We start from the raw sequence: 17,340 nt of genomic DNA on the forward strand, positions 1-17,340 counted from the left end.
CATGGCTGTTTATTTCACCTGGGTGCAGGCGGGCTGAGTCCGAAAAGAGAGTCAGCAAAGGGTGGTGGGATTATCATTAGTTCTTACAGGTTTTGGGATAGGCGGTGGAGTTAAGAGCAATGTTTTGGGGGCAGGGGGCGGATCTCCCAAAGTACATTCTCAAGGGTGGTGAGAATTACAAAGAACCTTCTTAAGGGTGGGGGAGACTATAAAGAACCTTCCTAAGGGTGGGGGAGAGTATAAAGTACATTGATCAGTTAGGTTGGGGCAGAAATAAATCACAATGGTGGAATGTCATCAGTTAAGGCTATTTTCACTTTTTCTGTGGATCTTCAGTTGCTTCAGGCCATCTGGATGTTTACGTGCAGGTCACTGGGGATATGATGGCTTAGCTTGGGCTCAGAGGCCTGACAAAAAATACAGAAGTAATTTGGTCCAAAATACTTTAGATATTAAGATGTAATGAATTTATTCTACTACCCATGTCTTTAATGTATGTCCTTTCTGTTGAGAGAGGAGACGAGAGGAGAGGACAGGAGAAGAGGGGGAGGGGAGGGGAAGGAAGACACACACACACACACACATTGAGAGAGAGAGAGAGAGAGAGAGAGATGTGTTTATGGCAGAGAAAATGCCAGTAAAGTCAATGGGTACTAATACCAAGCCGGCTCTTAATGGTGCCAGGCAATAGTACTACATTTCCTTAATCTACACACTTGCTCATATTCATAAATAACACTTTATCGAATCTCAGATGCCATTGATTATAAGTTGTATTATTTTAGGTACTAATAAAAAACAATGCTCCTGATTAAACTATGGAGTGCCATCACTTGTAAGATAGCAATTTCACAGATGTTAAAATATGAAAAAACCATGTATCAAAATAATCATAATACAGTATTCATCTTTTCTGTCAAGCCTGCAATACTTTCCCCCATCTTCATTTCAGCTTCCTATTTCACTGGGAAAATAGAAGCACTCAGAAAAGGGCATCCTCTTTCTTCTACCACCATATTTGTCCACCTGTTTGCATCTGTATTTATAAACTCTGCCTCCCCTTCTATTTCAATGGAGATAAATTATCCATACTCTTACTTAGATTGATCCCTGTGATTGTGTACTGTATTCCATCCCTTCTTTCCTCAAGGACTTTCCTCCATGTAACTAGCCTGTCTATCCTGAATTGTGTATTTCCCACCTCTACTGAATCTTTCGTTTTATTAATTAATTTATTTATTTGAGACAGAGTCTCACTCTGTCGCCCAGGCTGGAGTGCAGTGGTGTGATCTTGGCTCACTGCAACCTCTGCGTCCCGGGTTCAAGCGATTCTCCCGCCTCAGCCTCCCGAGTAGCTGGGATTACAGGCGTCTGCCACCATGCCTGGCTAATATTTTTATTTTTAGTAGAGATGGGTTTTCACCATGTTGGCCAAGCTGGTCTCTAACTCCTGACCTCAAGTGATCTGCCCACCTCAGTCTCCCAAAGTGCTGGGATTACAGGCGTGAGCCACCGCGCCCAGCCTAGATCCTTTTAATTAGTACATAAGCTTACTATAATTTCTTTATTTTATTTATTATTTTATTTTATATTTTTTGAGACAGAGACTAGCTCTGTCGCCCATGCTGCAGTCCAGTGGTGGGATCATGGCTCACTGCAGTCTCCACTATCTGGGCTCAAGCGATCCTCCCATCTCAGCCTCTCAAGTAGTTGGGTCTTCAGGCAGGTGCCATGCCAGGCTAATTTTTTATTTTTTGTAGAGATGGGGGTCTCACTATGTTGCCTAGGCAGTCTTGAACTCCTGGGCTCAAACAATCCTCCCACCTTGGCATCCTGAAGTGTTAGGATTACAGGCATAAGCCACCACACCCAGCCCCATCTTTAAAAAAAAAAAAAAAAATTAGAATATGTGGAAAAAGGCAACAACAACAAAATATTACTGGATCCAAAATCCCTATCCCATGATAGCCTTATTTTTCTGCTCACCTTAAAAAAAAACTTCTTACAATTATTACCTGTATTTGCTTTCTCCATTTCCTCTCCTCCCATCCTTTCCTCCATCTCCTATCAAATTTTCCTCAGACTTTATCAAACTTCCACCACTGCCAAAATGGCGTTTCTGCATCACTAGTGACCATTGCTACAGTGGTCCATTCTTAGTTCTCATTTTACTTGACCTATGAGCAACATTTGAGACAGTGGGTCACTCCCTTCTTCTTGAAACACTTCCTTCCCTTGGTTTTGCAGATCTAAACTCTCTTACTTTTCCATCTACTTCATGGATTATTCCTTCTCAGTCTTATTTGTTGGATCCTCTTCACCTCTCTGACTTAACCTGGTGCATTGCTAGAAGAAACCCTACTGAGTAAGAGCAAATTTTTTTTAGCATACTGCTGATTTTACTTTTCAGTATTTAAAGATGCTGTGTATCCTTTTAAAAGAAAACGATTTAAAAAGCGCGGGTCTCAGGTTAGCAATACAGATACCAACTCAGGAACTCCGCACCACCTCCCAAGAAGCAGCAGCGTCTGACGCCTTCCGGAAACGAGCTCCACTGGCCTTATGGGAAATGTGGTCTCCGACGGATGGCCTATACCCGGGAGGAGCCCAGGAACTCTAGGTGGACAGTTACTTCCGCACACGCGCAGTAGGACGGTAGCCGGTATTCAATCTTCAAATCAAGCGCCGCGAGAAGTGCTGGCGGTGGCTGCCCCCCAGTCTGTGGACAACGCTGTGACTGATCCCAGGCTTGGAGCCGGAGCTGCGAGCGAGGCAGTGAAAGGGTGGCAGGTATGGCTTTGCTGGACTCGGAGGACGTAAGAGAAAGGCGGGGACTGGCTTCTAGGTTTACCCTACCGGAGATAAAACTTTACAGTCTCCAAGTGCAGTGACTTCAGGTTTGGATATGTGGGTCCTGTTCAACTCGAGTAACTGAGAGAAAGCAAGAGTTAGGCTCCGACTGGCATTGGGTAGATGCCCAGGGATCTGGTGGAACTGGGAGAGGCTCAATTTGCATTCCCGCTCTTGTAGGTCAAGGTCACTGTGTAGGAGTCTGTTCATCTAACTGTACCTTTCCTGGTTCCAAAAACATAGCTGGCCCGACCGGAGCCTGCCACAATTTTAAGCCATTTCAAGGGATCCGGTGGAAACTGTAAGCCATTTCAAGGGATCCAGGAAGAAAGTATTCTTGAGAAGCTGCTGTGCATTCGAAGGGTATTCTCAGCAATCATTTGAAGTAAATGCTGTTACCATTTTGCATGTGAATTAACTGAAGCTGAAAGGTGAAATTACTTGCCTGGACTCACACAGCTTAGTAAGTGGAAGAACTGAGATTCAAACTCAGATACATTTTCTCCAGATTTCATTCTTTTTTTCACAGTATAGCATTCCTGCATAAAACAGAGTTGGGTTTATTCTCCTGAAATATTTGAGCAATGAATGCTGAGTAAATTTCGATTTGTGGTCATTTTGTAGAGTCTCTTGGTGTATGTGCAGATCTTCCAGTGCAGACTGTGTAAATGAAGGTGGGAGTTCTCGGTTTGCCCATTGTACCCTTTCTAGAGCCCCAGCAGTCTAAGCTCACAGGAGATGGGAAGTTCCTACAGAGAGAAACATTTGGAGTTTAAACTGAAGGATCCAGCTAAAAAAAAAAAAACAAAAAAACAAAAAAACAAAAACAAAAAAAAAAACTGTTCCTGAGTCCCTGAATCCAGCCTTCTCAAGAAAGCCCAACCTAATTTGCAATCTCTTATCCCAGCTTCAGAGTAGAAACCGGAGAATCACAGGAAGGAATAATTTTTAGACTTATGGAGCTTCAGAGGCCAAGCTTTTAAGTTAGTTTTTCAACTCATTCATTATTTCTTCAGGATAAATTTCTGGGAGAAAAAAAAAAAAAAAAAAACCGTTTCAAGAGGAACCACTTGGTGTTAGATCAGTAGGACAGAAACATATAACATCCTTATCTAAGCTCCATATATTCCTAACAATCACAAGTAGAGATCTGTGCTCATGGAACATGGACTTTTCTGTCTTGCTAGAAATGTCTTTCTCCCCCACTAGGTGGCATTTTCTGAGGCTGCAGTGTGGGTACTTATGGTCTGATAGAGCGGGGTTCTACTTTGCATGCAGTCCTAGTGTCTCAGGTCTTTCTATTCTTTTCCCCATTTCTACTTTCATAGATTTCTGTGTAAGAGCTGCAGAAAATGATCAACTTCCAGGTAAGGTATCCATCTATTCATCCAGTTGTTTAAATCTCTCAAAAGTCCAGATGATAAAAAGGAAATGTATGGTCAGGAAAAATGTAAACCGAATAAAAGATCAAGTCTAAAAGGAAATTTAGAAGATTGGGAACTTGATACCCAAGTCATAGGGTTTGCAGATGGTTGGAACAAATTTGAGCTGGAAATATGTACTCGGTCTTCCTGGAAATCATAGTAAATGGATAACCAGCCAGTTAAAAAGTATTGGCATTGTCTGTGAAGATAAAGCAAAATTATTTTCCTTATAACTAAAGTTTTTCCTGACACATTTCTTTGAAGAAAATATTTTCTAATGAGTTTTCATATAGATAACATTAGAAATAACATTCACAGCAGCAGCCTGCGATAAATACAGCATCAGGTTTCCTATGACTGTCTTAAGAGTATTCCCTAGAGTAAGAACATAGTGCCAAGCAGCACTAAATGAACTCAATTTATAAGTTCAGGTATGTAGCCTTTTTAATGCCCATCTGGATCCATAAGTAAATCTTATACCTTTTCCAGTCTCTAGTTATCTTGAGCATTTACTCTTCTACATGAATTTTAAGGTCATCAAAATAACAAATATTGTCAAGGTTCATAAAGCAGTATGTTAGGTATTCTTTTTTCTTTTTTTCTTTTTTTTTGAGACAGAGTTTGGCTCTGTTGCCCAGGCTGGAGTACAGTGGCATGATCTCAGCTCACTAAAGCCTCCACCTCCCAGGTTCAAGCAATTCTCCTGCCTCAGCCTCCCAAGTACCTTGGATTACAGGCATGTGCCACCATCTCCGGCTAATTTTTGTGTTTTTTGTAGAGACAGGGTTTCATCTTGTTGACCAGGCTGGTCTCGAACTCCTGACCTCAAGTGATCCTCCTGCCTCGGCCTTCCAAAGTGCTGGTGGGATTACAGGTGTAAACCACTGCGCCCAGCCAGATATTTTTATTATGATTGCATTAAACTTAATAGGTTAATTTGGAGAGAATTCATGACTTTTCAATGAGTCCTAGACAGGTTTTCTTACAACCTGACTTTCTTACAACCTGGCTCACTGGAACCTCCATCTCCTGAGTTCAAGTGATTCTCCTGCCTCGGCCTCCTGAGTAGCTGGGGTTATAGCTGGGGTTACAGGCGCCCGCCACCATGCCCGGCTAATTTTTGTATTTTTAGTAGAGACAGAGTTTCACCGTGTTGGTCAGGCTGGTCTCGAACTCCTGACTTCAGGTGATCCACCCATCTCAGCCTACCAAAGTGCTGGGATTATAGGCATGAGCCACCACACCTGGCCCTTTTATTATAATTTTATAGGTTTTATGAGTTTCTTATTGTAATTCTTGTACATTTCTTATATTTATTCTTACATATGGTTTTAGTTGCTATTGAGAATGGGGTAGGCCTTTTTTTCATTATCTCTTCTAGTTTGCTATTTTGGTAAATAGAAAAATATGGACTTCTCTTGGCTGGGCATGGTGGTTCATGCCTGTATTCCCAGCACTTTGGGAGGCTAAGGTGGGAGGACTGCTTTGAGGCCAGGAGTTCCAGACCAGCCTGGTCAATATAGAAGACTCCATTTCTAGAAAAAAAAAAATTAATTAGCAGGGCATAATGGCACACACCTGTGGTTCCAGCTACCAGGGAGGCTAGGGCAGGAGGATCAGTTGAGCCTAGAAGATCCAGGCTACAGCTAGCTATGATCACACCCCTGCACTCTAGCCTGGGTGACAGAGTGACACTCTGTCTCTGAAGAAAATAAAAAGATGGATTTCTCTACGTTGAATTTATATCCAACCAATATACAGAACTCTTGTTAGATCTAAGAGTTCTTTAGTTGATTCCTCTATTTCTTAGGTAGACAATCATACATTCCAAATGGAGTTTTGTCTCCTCTTGCCCAGTATTTATACCTTCCCCCATATTTTGCTTGTCTCATTGCAATGGCCAGGACTTCTAGTCGCTGCAGTTTTGAATGAACAGCCATCGTGTGGTATCCATGGGAGACTGTTTCCAGAACTCCTGCAGATCCCCGAATCGGAACGTACTGAAGTCCCACAGTACAGTTGGCCTCTGTGGAACTCAAGGATAGGAAAAGTTGGCCATCCATATTCATGGGTTTTGCATGGCAAGAATACTGTATTTTTTTTAATTATTATTATTATACTTTAAGTTCTAGGGTACATGTGCACAACGTGCAGGTTTGTTACATATGTATACCTGTGCCATGTTGGTGTGCTGCACCCATTAACTCATCATTTACGTTAGGTATATCTCCTAATGCTCTCCCTCACCCCGGAATAACTGTATTTTTTTTTTAATCTGCATGTGGTTGTAGATGCCGAACCTGCCAACCAAGGGCCAACTGTATTCATTGCAAAAAAAAATCTGAGTATAAGTGGACCCAGGCAGGTCAAACCTGTGTTGTTCAGGGGTTACCTGTAATTGCTAGCCAGAAGTCTTTTTTGTCCTAACTTTAATGGAGGTGCTCCCAGTGTTTCACCGTTTCCTCTTGTATTCTGGTAGATAGTTGTTTATTTTGTTTTTAATCAAGTTAAGGATTTTTAACTTGCGAAGATTATTTTAATAACTAGGAACTTTTGGCTTCATGCCCTTTTTTTAAATAGCTGTCAATAATATAATATATCTGGCCACCCTTAATGTACCAGTTTAGATAATTTTTAGTGCATTTCCCAATGCTGAACTAGCTATGCATTCCTGGAATAAACCCTTCCTAGTGCTAACTTTTTCATAAAGGGTGAAATAGTGAATATTTTAGATTTGAAGGCCATACAGCCTCTGTGGCAACTACTCAACTCTGTCCTTGAAGCTGAAGTAAATGAATGGGTGTGACTACGTTTCAGTAACATTCTGTTTACAAAAACAGGAGGCCAGTCCATGGGTTACAGTTTCCTAATTCCTGCTGACAATGGTCTTAACTATCTCTTTTGTGGTAGATATGTAACTACTTGTCTTTAATTTCAGTGCTTTTAACATTTATCCATTAAACATGATTTTGGCATTATGGTTAGAAGGACGTATTTTATCATGTAAAACTATCCATGTGTTCCTATTTTATTATGCTTACATGCATCTGGCATGTAAACCTTACAGTCTCAGTAACATCTTATGGCACTTACGTTTACTTTATTGATTCTAATAGAGTGTAAGATTCCTGAGAGGAGTAATAATTTTATTTCTTTTGATATCTCCAGTATAGGGTTGGTGGAGCCTCATTAAATATTTTATGAGTGAACAAATAAGAATATATAAGTGATATTTTTAAATAGCTTTATTGAAATATAATTATCATACCACAAAAGTGACCTGATTAAAGTATATACAGTCAGCCAGGTGCAGTGGTTCATGCCTGTAATCCCATCACTTTGGGAGGCCAAGGTGGGTGGATCACTTGGGGTCAGGAGTTAGAGACTAGCCTGGCCAACATGGTGAAACTCCCATCTCTACCGAAAGTACAAAAAAAATTAGCCAAGTGTGGTGCTGCACGCCTGTAGTCCCAGCTACTCGGGAGTCTGAGGCATGAGAATCGCTTGAACCTGAGAGGCAGAGGCTACAGTGAGTGAGCAGAGATCACACTACTGCACTCCAGCCTGGGCAACAGAGCAAGATTCTGTCTCAAAAAAAAAATAACAATTGTATACAATTCAGTGGTTTTTTTAGTGTATTCACAGAGTTGTACAGATGTCACCACTATCTAGTTTCAGAACATTTTCATCACCCCAAAAGCAACTCCATACCCTAATTAGCAGTCACTACTCATTCCTCCCTTTCCCTAGCACTAATCGACTTTCAGTTTCTATGGCTTTTCTCTTCTGAACATTTCATACAAATGGAACCATGAAATATGTAATCTTTCATGACTGGCTTCTTACACCCAATACAATAGTTTCCTCTTTTTCTTTTTTATTTATTTAGTTTTTTTGAGGCAGGGTCTCACTCTGTTGTAGCTTCAACCTGCCAGCCTCAAACAGTTGTCCCACCTCAGTCTCTCAGATAGCTGGGACTATAGGTCCATATGCCACCATACCCAGCTAATTTTTTATTTTTGTAGAGACTGAGTCTTGCTATTTTGCCCAGGCTGGTCTCAAACTCCTGGGCTCAAGTGATCTGCCCACCTTAGCCTCCCAAAGTGCTGGGATTACAGGTGGGCGGCATGGCACCCAGCCCCATACAGTATTTTCAAGGTTCATCCATGTTGTAGATGTACCAGTGCTTGATTCCTTTTTTATTGCCAAATAATATTCCATCATATGGATATACCACATGTTCTTTATCCATTTATCAGTTCATGGACACCAGATTATTCCACTTTTTTGACTATGAATAACTTTACTATGAACATTTGTCTGTGGGCTTTTGTGTGGACAAATGTCTTGAATTCTCGCGGGTATATACCTAGGAGGGGATTGCTGGGTTATATGGTTACTCTGTTTAACACTTGGAGGAGGCTGAGTGCAGTGGCTCTTGCCTGTAATCCCAGCACTTTGGGAGACTGAGGTGGGTGGATCACTTGAGGTCAGAAGTTCAAGAGCAGCCTGGTCAATGTGGTAGAACCCCGTTTTTACTAAAAATACAAAAATCAGTGATGTACGCCTATAATCCCAGTTACTCAGGAGGCTGAGGCAGGAGAATTACTTGAACCCAGGAGGCGCCACTGCACTCCAGCCTGAGCGACAAGAGCGAGACTCCATCTCAAAAAAAAAAAAAACACTTGGAGGAACTGCTAAACTGTTGTGGTTACTACACAGGCTGGGTATGGTAGCTCATGCCTGTAATCCCAGCACTTTGGGAGGCTGAAGCAGGAGGATCACTTCAAGCCAAGAGTACAAGAGCAGTCTGGGCAATGTAGTGAGACCCCCTCTCTAAAGTTTTTTTTTTTTGAGATGGGGTCTCACTCTGTTGCCCAGGCTGGAGTGCAGTGGCGCAACCTTGGCTCACTGCAACCTCTGCCTCTTAGGTCAAGCGATTCTCCTGCCTCAGCCTCCTGAGTAGCTGAGACTACATGCACATGCCACCATACCTGGCTACTTTTTTGTATTTTTAGTAGGGACGGGGTTTCACCGTGTTAGCCAGGATAGTCTTGATCTCCTGACTTCATGATCCACCTGCCTCGGCCTCCCAAAGTATTGGGATTACAGGCATGAGCCACCGCACTTGGCCCCAAAAAATATTTTTTTAATTGCCTGGGTGTGGTGGCACGTGCCTGTAGTCCCAGTTACTTCAGAGGCTGAGGTAGAAGGATCACTTGAGTCCAGGAGTTGGGTGCTGCAGTGACCCCTGATTACACCACTCCACTCCACTCCAAGCTGGGTGACAGAGCAAGACCCTATATCAAATAAAAGAAAAGAAAAAAGAAAAAACGTAGTTGCTGCACCATTTTGCAATCCCAGTGTACAAGAGTTGAGTAATGTACAAGAGTTTCAGTTTCGCCACATCCTTGCCACCACAGGTCATTGTCTGCCTTTGATTTTAACTGTCCTCATAGAAGTGAAGTGCTATCTCATTATGGTTTTGGTTTGCATTTCACTAATGACTAATCACTAATGATGTTGAGCATCTTTTTTCTTTTTATTTTTTTTTCTTTCTTGCTTCAGTTTCAGACCCTAATGTTAAGCATCTTTTCATGGGCTTATTTACTATACACATACCAACACAGATACATACATACATATATCTATATCTATCTATAGATAGATAGATATATCTTTGGAGAGATGTCTCTTTAAATCCTTTGCCCATTTTTAAATTGTGTTGTCTTTTTATTGTTGTTTTTTTCTCCCCTCCCCCTATTGTTGAATTTTAAGAGTTATTTATATATTCTAGATACAAGCCTCTTATCACATACCTGATTTGCGAATATTTTCTCCCATTCTGCGGATTTTCTTTTCACATTCTTGGCAGTGTCCTATGGAGCACAGAAGTTTTCATTTTGATGAATTCCTATTTATTTTTATTGTCACTTCCACTTTTTCTGTCATATTTCACAAACCACTGCCTAATCCAAGGTCACAAAAAACTTTTTTTCTATTTTCTTCTAACTGTTTGTTAGCTTTGTTTCTTTCTTTTAGCTCTCTGGTCCATTTTAGTTCATTTTCTTATATGATGTGAAATGGGTGGGGAGTCCAGTGTCATACTTTTGCATGTGGATGTCTAGTGGTCTCAGTACCAGTTGTTGAAAAGACTTTTCTTTCCCCTGTTGAACTGTTCTGGCACCAGTTGGATATGTTTAATAAGATTTTTGTTACTATCACAAAGCATATTTCTGAATCAAGCATGTAATCATTATATCTCATTTTCTACAAACTCAACAGTGAACATGATATGATATTAAGGAGCTGCCCTGATTCTCTTGCAAGTTCGCTAATGATGCACACTTTAGTTTGAAGATGAATGTGCTGTTACAGGAATCAGTGACGTTCCAGGATGTGGCTGTGGATTTCACCGCAGAGGAGTGGCAGCTGCTTGATTGTACTGAGAGAACCTTGTATTGGGATGTGATGTTGGAGAACTATAGAAACCTCATCTCAGTGGGTAAGGACAATAAGTGATAACTTTTCAGTGTAACTTAGTATATACTAATAGTGCTCATCTTTTAAGATGTGTGAACGCTTGCCAATTGTGATGGCTCATACTTATAATCCCAGCACTTTGGGAGGCAGGAGAATTGCTTGAGCCCAGGATTTCAAGACCAGCCTGAGCAACATTTTGAGACTGTCTCAACAAAATTTAGCTAGGTGTGGTGGCATGTGCCTGTCGTCCCAGCTACTTGGGAGGCTGAGGTGGAAGGATCGCTTGAGCCTAGACGTACCACTACATTCCAGCCTGGGTGACAGACTGAGACCCTATCTCAAAAAAAAGACTTATGAAAGCTGTGAGCATTCTCAGGCATTAATCAGCTGGGCCCTAAATTTTAGTTGTCAAAGATTCTGAGTCCCCTTTGAGCTTCACATAGTCTGCTTATGCTTCTACTTCCCAGATGGAGGAGAAGGGTCTGTTCTGGTTTTTTTTGTTGTTGTTGTTGTTTTGTTTTTTTTTTTTTTGAGACGCAGTCTCGCTCTGTCACCCAGACTGGAGTGCAGTGGCAGGATCTCGGCTCACTGCAAGCTCCACCTCCCAGGTTCATGCTATTCTCCTGCCTCAGCCTCCTGAGTAGCTAAGACTACGGGTGCCTGCCACCACACCCAGCTAATTTTTTGTATTTTTAGTAGAGACGGGATTTCACTGTGTTAGCCAGGATGGTCTCGATCTCGTGACCTCGTGATCCACCCGCCTCGGCCTCCCAAAGTGCTGGGATTACAGGCGTGAGCCACCGCACCCGGCCCAGGTCTGTTCTGTTTTAAAGCCTGCTTGTTATCCTTTAAAAACCCTGAGACTCAAGGAGGCAACCTGAGTTGTGAGCTGGTTGTTTGCCTAGCACTTTGTCCCCACTTCTATGTTACTTTCCCACCAACAGGATGTCCAATTAACAAAACAGAAGTGATCCTCAAGGTAGAGCAAGGACAAGAGCCATGGATGGTGGAGGGAGCGAACCCACATCAGAGCTCTCCAGGTGAGTGAGAGAAATTCAGATGGGGGTGTGTGAAGTTGAGATCCCTGTTGGTCAGTGAGGGACAGGCACCTCTGAAATTTTTCTTAGAAGCACCTCTTTTTTTTTTTTTTTTTTTTTGAGACGGAGTCTCGCTCTGTCGCCCAGGCTGGAGTGCAGTGGCGCGATCTCGGCTCACTGCAAGCTCCGCCTCCCGGGTTCACGCCATTCTCCCGCCTCAGCCTCCGAGTAGCTGGGACTACAGGCGCCCGCCACCACGCCCGGCTAGTTTTTTGTATTTTTAGTAGAGACGGGGTTTCACCATGTTAGCCAGGATGGTCTCGATCTCCTGACCTCGTGATCCACCCGCCTCGGCCTCCCAAAGTGCTGGGATTACAGGCTTGAGCCACCGCGCCCGGCCAGAAGCACCTCTTAAAAGCCACACACCTTTAACATAACATCATCAGTCAGCTCCCCAAAAGCTGCCTTCACCCTCCTTTCCGCACACGTGCTCTTTCTCGTTGCTCAGCTGTTGTATGGAGCATCCCTCTCCTGTCTCCTCTGGCTTCTCACACAGCCTGTTTCATCTAGGTCCTCGCTTTGTTTCTGTTCTCTTAATTTCTAAAACCCTCATTCTTCTTCCCTTCTCAACATAGATCTTTTTTTCTATATACTTAGTCGTTATAATGAAGTTAAATTATCTGAATTTGAGGCGTTACTCTACCAATTACTGTCTAATCTTTTTTTTTTTTTTTTTTTTTTTGAGATGCAGTCTCACTCTGTCACCCAGGCTGGAGTGCAGTGGTGCGATTTCAGCTTACTGCAAGCTCTGCCTCCCGGGTTCACACCATTCTGCCTCAGCCTCCTGCGTAGCTAGGACTACAGGCGCCCACCATCACGCCCGGCTAATTTTTTGTATTTTTAGTAGAGACAGGGTTTTAGTGTGTTAGCCAGGATGGTCTCGATCTCCTGACCTCGTGATCCACCTGCCTCGGCCTCCCAAAGTGCTGGGATTACAGGCGTGAGCCACCGCGCCCGGCCTATATACAGTTTTCTTCTCAGCATTAATCCTGATTCTGGTCTGCTCCTAAAACCAGCATTTTATTAAGTCTGAATTCAGCTTTTCCTCTTTCATTGTAACTCCTGTCTAAATTAATCTTTACTTTCTTTGAACTCCCAAGCCAATTCTATTATGACTCTGTCATGAAAAATTTATATATACTGTCGTGGATATATATTTTTTTAATCATTGTGGCTTTTAAGGCTTTTTTTGTTTTGTTTTTTGTTTTTTTTGTTTTGTTTTGTTTTGTTTGTTTGTTTGTTTTATGATAGTGCCTGAAGAGAATGATCTGTTTTATGCTGAGCATATCATGGTATACAATGAACATTTTATTAATTCATTGTTATAGAGCCAGACATTGTGGGGGATGTTTCTTTTCTTATTTTTCTTTTTCTTTTCTTTCTTCAGTATCCCTGTCATAGCAATATGGGGGATGTTTCTTATTCTTCCATTCAACAAGGCTTTTAAAAACGTTTCCTGAAAAGGTTCAAAGGAAACAAAAATCTCATTACCATTTTCTAACTTATGAAAGGTATTTGGAACAGCAAAACATGTTCATATTAAAATATTTTCCCTAGTGGTTAGGAAAACAATATATAAATAGAAAATAAAAGTTTGGGGTTTTTTTGTTGTGTGTTGTTTTTTGAGACGGAGTCTCACTCTGTCACCAGGCTGGAGTACAGTGGTGCAATCTCAGCTCGGATTCAAGTGATTCTCCTGCCTCAGCCTGCTGAGTAGCTGGAACTACAGGCGCCTGCCACCATGCCTAGCTAATTTTTGTATTTTTAGTAGAGACGTAGAGACACGGTTTCACCATGTTGGCCAGGATGGTCTTCATCTCTTGACCTCATGATCCACCCGCCTCAGCCTCCCAAAGTGCTGGGATTACAGGTGTGAGCCACCGCGCCCAGCCCAAAAATAAAGTATCTTAAAATTCAACAAGCAAGTATGAAACATTTCTTCAGTGCACATTAACATTGCAGTTTTGTTCTAATTAACTGTCAAAATGAATGGTACAGACAGCAGCAGTGACTATCTTAGAAATTCATAGAAAATGGAGCTTAAAGTTTAAAGTATGCAAAATTTGGAGAAGTCTTTTTTTGAGGTTATGGAACAGTGGTTCCTCCCTAAAGAATATCTAAGCTCTAGATAGGATGAGAGGAGATAAGGGAGGGCAAATTAAGGTGGAGAATGAACATGAGCAAGAGATTGAATTTAGGAATCTAGAGTCCGTGGAGTAGAAGGTATTTGTTGAGGACTAGTGGAACGCATGTTCCCATGAGTGAATTCATATCTTGCATAATTTTGTTTGCCAGGCTGATACTGAATTTTTCAGTGGATTATTGTCGGTAGAGGTAATGCAGGATTCTGCTTCCCATCTGTTGAAATAGAGCAGAAAGAAGAAAGGAACAAAATCCCGAGTCAGAACCACTCTATAAAGAAATGTGTACTGATGGCTGTAGCCCACTACTCAGTCTAGCTCCGCACAGAATAAGACACAGAGAAAGAGGCTCGGAGTATTGTACTAACACTCCACATGGAGGGAAACTGAAGCGTGGGGAATCATAGACCCCCCTCTCCCCAGTTTTTTTTTAATGGGAACAGATTTGGGATTAATAGTGTTTTGAGGATAGTGAAAAAATGTGAATTCAGGAGCAAAGCAACTTGCTGAAGAATGGTTTGTTAGATTGAAAGAGGATGTAAAAAGAGTATTTGTCAAACAGAAGTATGACAGGTAGTTGTCATATATAGAAACTCAGCCGGAATAAAAAAAAATAGCAAATAGAATCTGTTTGCTATTATTATCCCAAGCTAAGGATGACTTATTCTTGGATGACTTGCTGGACATTTGTGTTCCTGGGCTTACAAGACAGGTACAAATGAATTCTAGCTCTCAGTAGAGCTGAAGCCATGACTACAGACATGCTTCTGCTGTGGTTTGCTTGTTGTTAGAGGACTGGAGATTTGAGAATGTTTCTAAAGGAAACTGATATTGTGCAGAGTGATTAAGAGGAAAAAGACATAAGTGAGAGAAATAGGGAATTATCCTACCAAGATGATCTAGAAATTAATTATGTAGTGATTTATATAACTGCCTGTTACCACCTCCTCCAAACCTAGTCTGTTCTCTGATATTTTCTCTTAACCCCTTTGCCTTTGTCTCCTTTTTTGGAGATGGAGTCTCGCTCTGTTGCCAGGCTAGAGTACAATGGCGCGATCTCGGATCACTGTAACCTCCGCCTCCCAGGTTCAAGCGATTCTCCTGCCATAGCCTCCTGAGTAGCTGGGACTACAGGCATGTGCCACCATGCCCAGCTAATTTTTGCGTTTTTAGTAGAGACAGGGTTTCACCATGTTGGCCAGGATGGTCTTGATCTCTTCACCTCATGATCCGCCCACCTCAGCCTCCTAAACTGCTGGGATTACAGGCGTGAGCCACCATGCCCGGCCTATCTCCTGTGTGTTTGGCTGTCCTGTCCATTAATCAGATCGCCACAGTGGGCCCTCTTCATTTTATGAGCTAACCCTGTACCCTTGTTCAGCGGCCTTTTGACTGACTTTGTACCCTCACTCTACCTTGTGCCTATTTTACTGTCTTTCCACAGGTCACAAGTTAAGGCATCTGTTCCCATTCCCTCTTCAGCAGTTTTATTCTTAAAGCTCAGGAGGAGTGAGACAAATAGAAGATTGCTTTCAGAATGAGATACTATATTTGAAACGATAGATGTTTTTCTCTATAACATGTTGGTGGGAGAAAGTAACTAGGAATGTTTTATTGTACTCCTTTTTAGAATCTGACTGCCCACTTGTTGATGAACCAAGGAAGCATCGGGAAAGCAAAGACAATTTTTTGAAGTCAGTTTTGCTCACGTTCAATAAAATTCTGACTATGGAGAGAATCCACCATTATAATATGAGCACAAGTCTTAATCCAATGAGAAAAAAATCATGTAAATCATTTGAGAAGCGTTTGCCGCCTCATTTAGACTTACTGAGTTACAATAGAAGTTATACTGGAGAAAACGCTTATGAATGCAGGGAATGCGGCAAAGCCTTCAAAAAGAAATTTCATTTCATTAGACATGAAAAAAATCATACAAGGAAAAAACCTTTTGAATGCAGTGACTGTGGAAAAGCCTATAGCAGGAAGGCACACCTTGTAACTCATCAGAAAATTCATAATGGAGAGAGACCCTTTGTGTGCAATGATTGTGGGAAGGCGTTTATGCATAAAGCCCAACTCGTAGTCCACCAGAGACTTCACACTGGAGAGAAGCCTTATGAGTGCAGTCAATGTGGGAAAACATTCACTTGGAACTCCTCATTTAATCAACACGTGAAATCTCATACACTTGAGAAGTCGTTTGAATGTAAGGAATGTGGGAAAACCTTCAGGTATAGTTCATCCCTTTATAAACATTCCAGATTTCATACAGGAGAGAAACCCTACCAATGTATCATATGTGGCAAAGCTTTTGGCAACACATCTGTGCTTGTTACACACCAAAGAATTCATACAGGAGAGAAGCCTTACGGATGTATTGAATGTGGCAAAGCCTTCATCAAGAAGTCTCATCTCCTCAGACATCAGATAACTCATACAGGAGAGAAGCCCTATGAATGTAACAGATGTGGGAAAGCATTTTCCCAGAAATCAAATCTTATTGTACATCAGAAAACTCATACATAATATTCACTTTATGAATATGAGGCCTTATTAAATATTTGCTAAATCTTATTAAATACTAAAGAATTCATGGTGAGAAGTCTACAGTTTAAATGAATTTGGAAGAGTAGATTCCCATAAAAATCAATCAATGCCAATCATGTTCTGGAAGTGATAATAAACTTTACAGAAAATATGAGAGAAAACAACTATAAATAATAGAGCATAAAGCTTGGAAAGTAAGCATAACTTAAATAATCAAAGAACCAGTGGAAACTACATTTGCCATTCCTGACTTTTAATTTTTTTTTTTTTTTTTTTTTTTTTGAGGCGGGTCTCCAAGCTCACCATCACCAGGCTGGAGTGCAGTGGCGGATCTCAGCTCACCGCAAGCTCCCTCGGGTTCACGCCATTCTCCTGCCTCAGCCTCGGTAGCTGGGACTACAGAGCCCTTCACCTCGCCCGGCTAAGTTGCCGTATTTTTTAGTAGAGCCGGGGTTTCACCGTGTCAGCCAGGATGGTCTCGATCTCCTGACCTCGTGATCCGCCCGTCTCGGCCTCCCAAAGTGCTGGGATTACAGGCTTGAGCCACCGCGCCCGGCCGACTTTTAATTTTTATAATAAAATAAATATGCAAGTGTGAGTATAAAATATTATGCTTATACATTATATTAAATTATGCCTATTAAGAGTTTCTGCAGTAAATAACATTTTTTCTTCCAGTCTTAACATGTATAATTAATCAAGTGAGAAAATGTGGTTTAATATGTCAGGTGAATTTCAGTGATATTTTCATCCATTTGCTGGCACTTTTAATGGGCATGACAGTGTTACTGAATC

At 41.7% G+C, this 17,340-nt stretch overlaps 1 protein-coding gene across 6 annotated transcripts; it reads left to right on the forward strand.

The window, feature by feature from the left end:
* Nucleotides 1-1,864: 1,864 nt before the first annotated feature.
* On the forward strand, nucleotides 1,865-16,829 carry ZNF684 (zinc finger protein 684). 6 transcript variants are annotated; one of them, XM_031667432.1, is made up of 6 exons: nucleotides 2,672-2,790; nucleotides 3,094-3,313; nucleotides 4,179-4,217; nucleotides 10,560-10,779; nucleotides 11,702-11,797; nucleotides 15,626-16,829. In XM_031667432.1, exons 4-6 carry the CDS (start codon nucleotides 10,635-10,637, stop codon nucleotides 16,522-16,524), a joined length of 1,140 nt encoding a protein of 379 aa, XP_031523292.1. In that variant the 5' UTR covers nucleotides 2,672-2,790; nucleotides 3,094-3,313; nucleotides 4,179-4,217; nucleotides 10,560-10,634; the 3' UTR covers nucleotides 16,525-16,829. The 6 variants fall into 6 exon arrangements, with proteins under 6 accessions (XP_031523283.1, XP_031523296.1, XP_031523295.1 ...); XM_031667436.1 differs by lacking the exon at nucleotides 3,094-3,313 and having other exon boundaries at nucleotides 2,563-2,790; nucleotides 10,653-10,779; XM_031667435.1 differs by having other exon boundaries at nucleotides 2,639-3,313; nucleotides 10,653-10,779.
* Nucleotides 16,830-17,340: the final 511 nt, after the last annotated feature.

Source organism: Papio anubis, chromosome 1, assembly GCF_008728515.1.
Source record: "Papio anubis isolate 15944 chromosome 1, Panubis1.0, whole genome shotgun sequence".
NCBI lineage: Eukaryota > Metazoa > Chordata > Mammalia > Primates > Cercopithecidae > Papio > Papio anubis.

Bases quoted from the DNA above. Each gene is read 5' to 3' on its own strand.
- ZNF684 (XM_031667423.1), top strand. From the start codon at position 2,563: ATGGGAAATGTGGTCTCCGACGGATGGCCTATACCCGGGAGGAGCCCA. The intron at 10,780-11,701 runs GTAAGGACAATA...TCCCACCAACAG, and splicing joins TAGAAACCTCATCTCAGTGG to GATGTCCAATTAACAAAACA. The intron at 11,798-15,625 runs GTGAGTGAGAGA...ACTCCTTTTTAG, and splicing joins CCCACATCAGAGCTCTCCAG to AATCTGACTGCCCACTTGTT.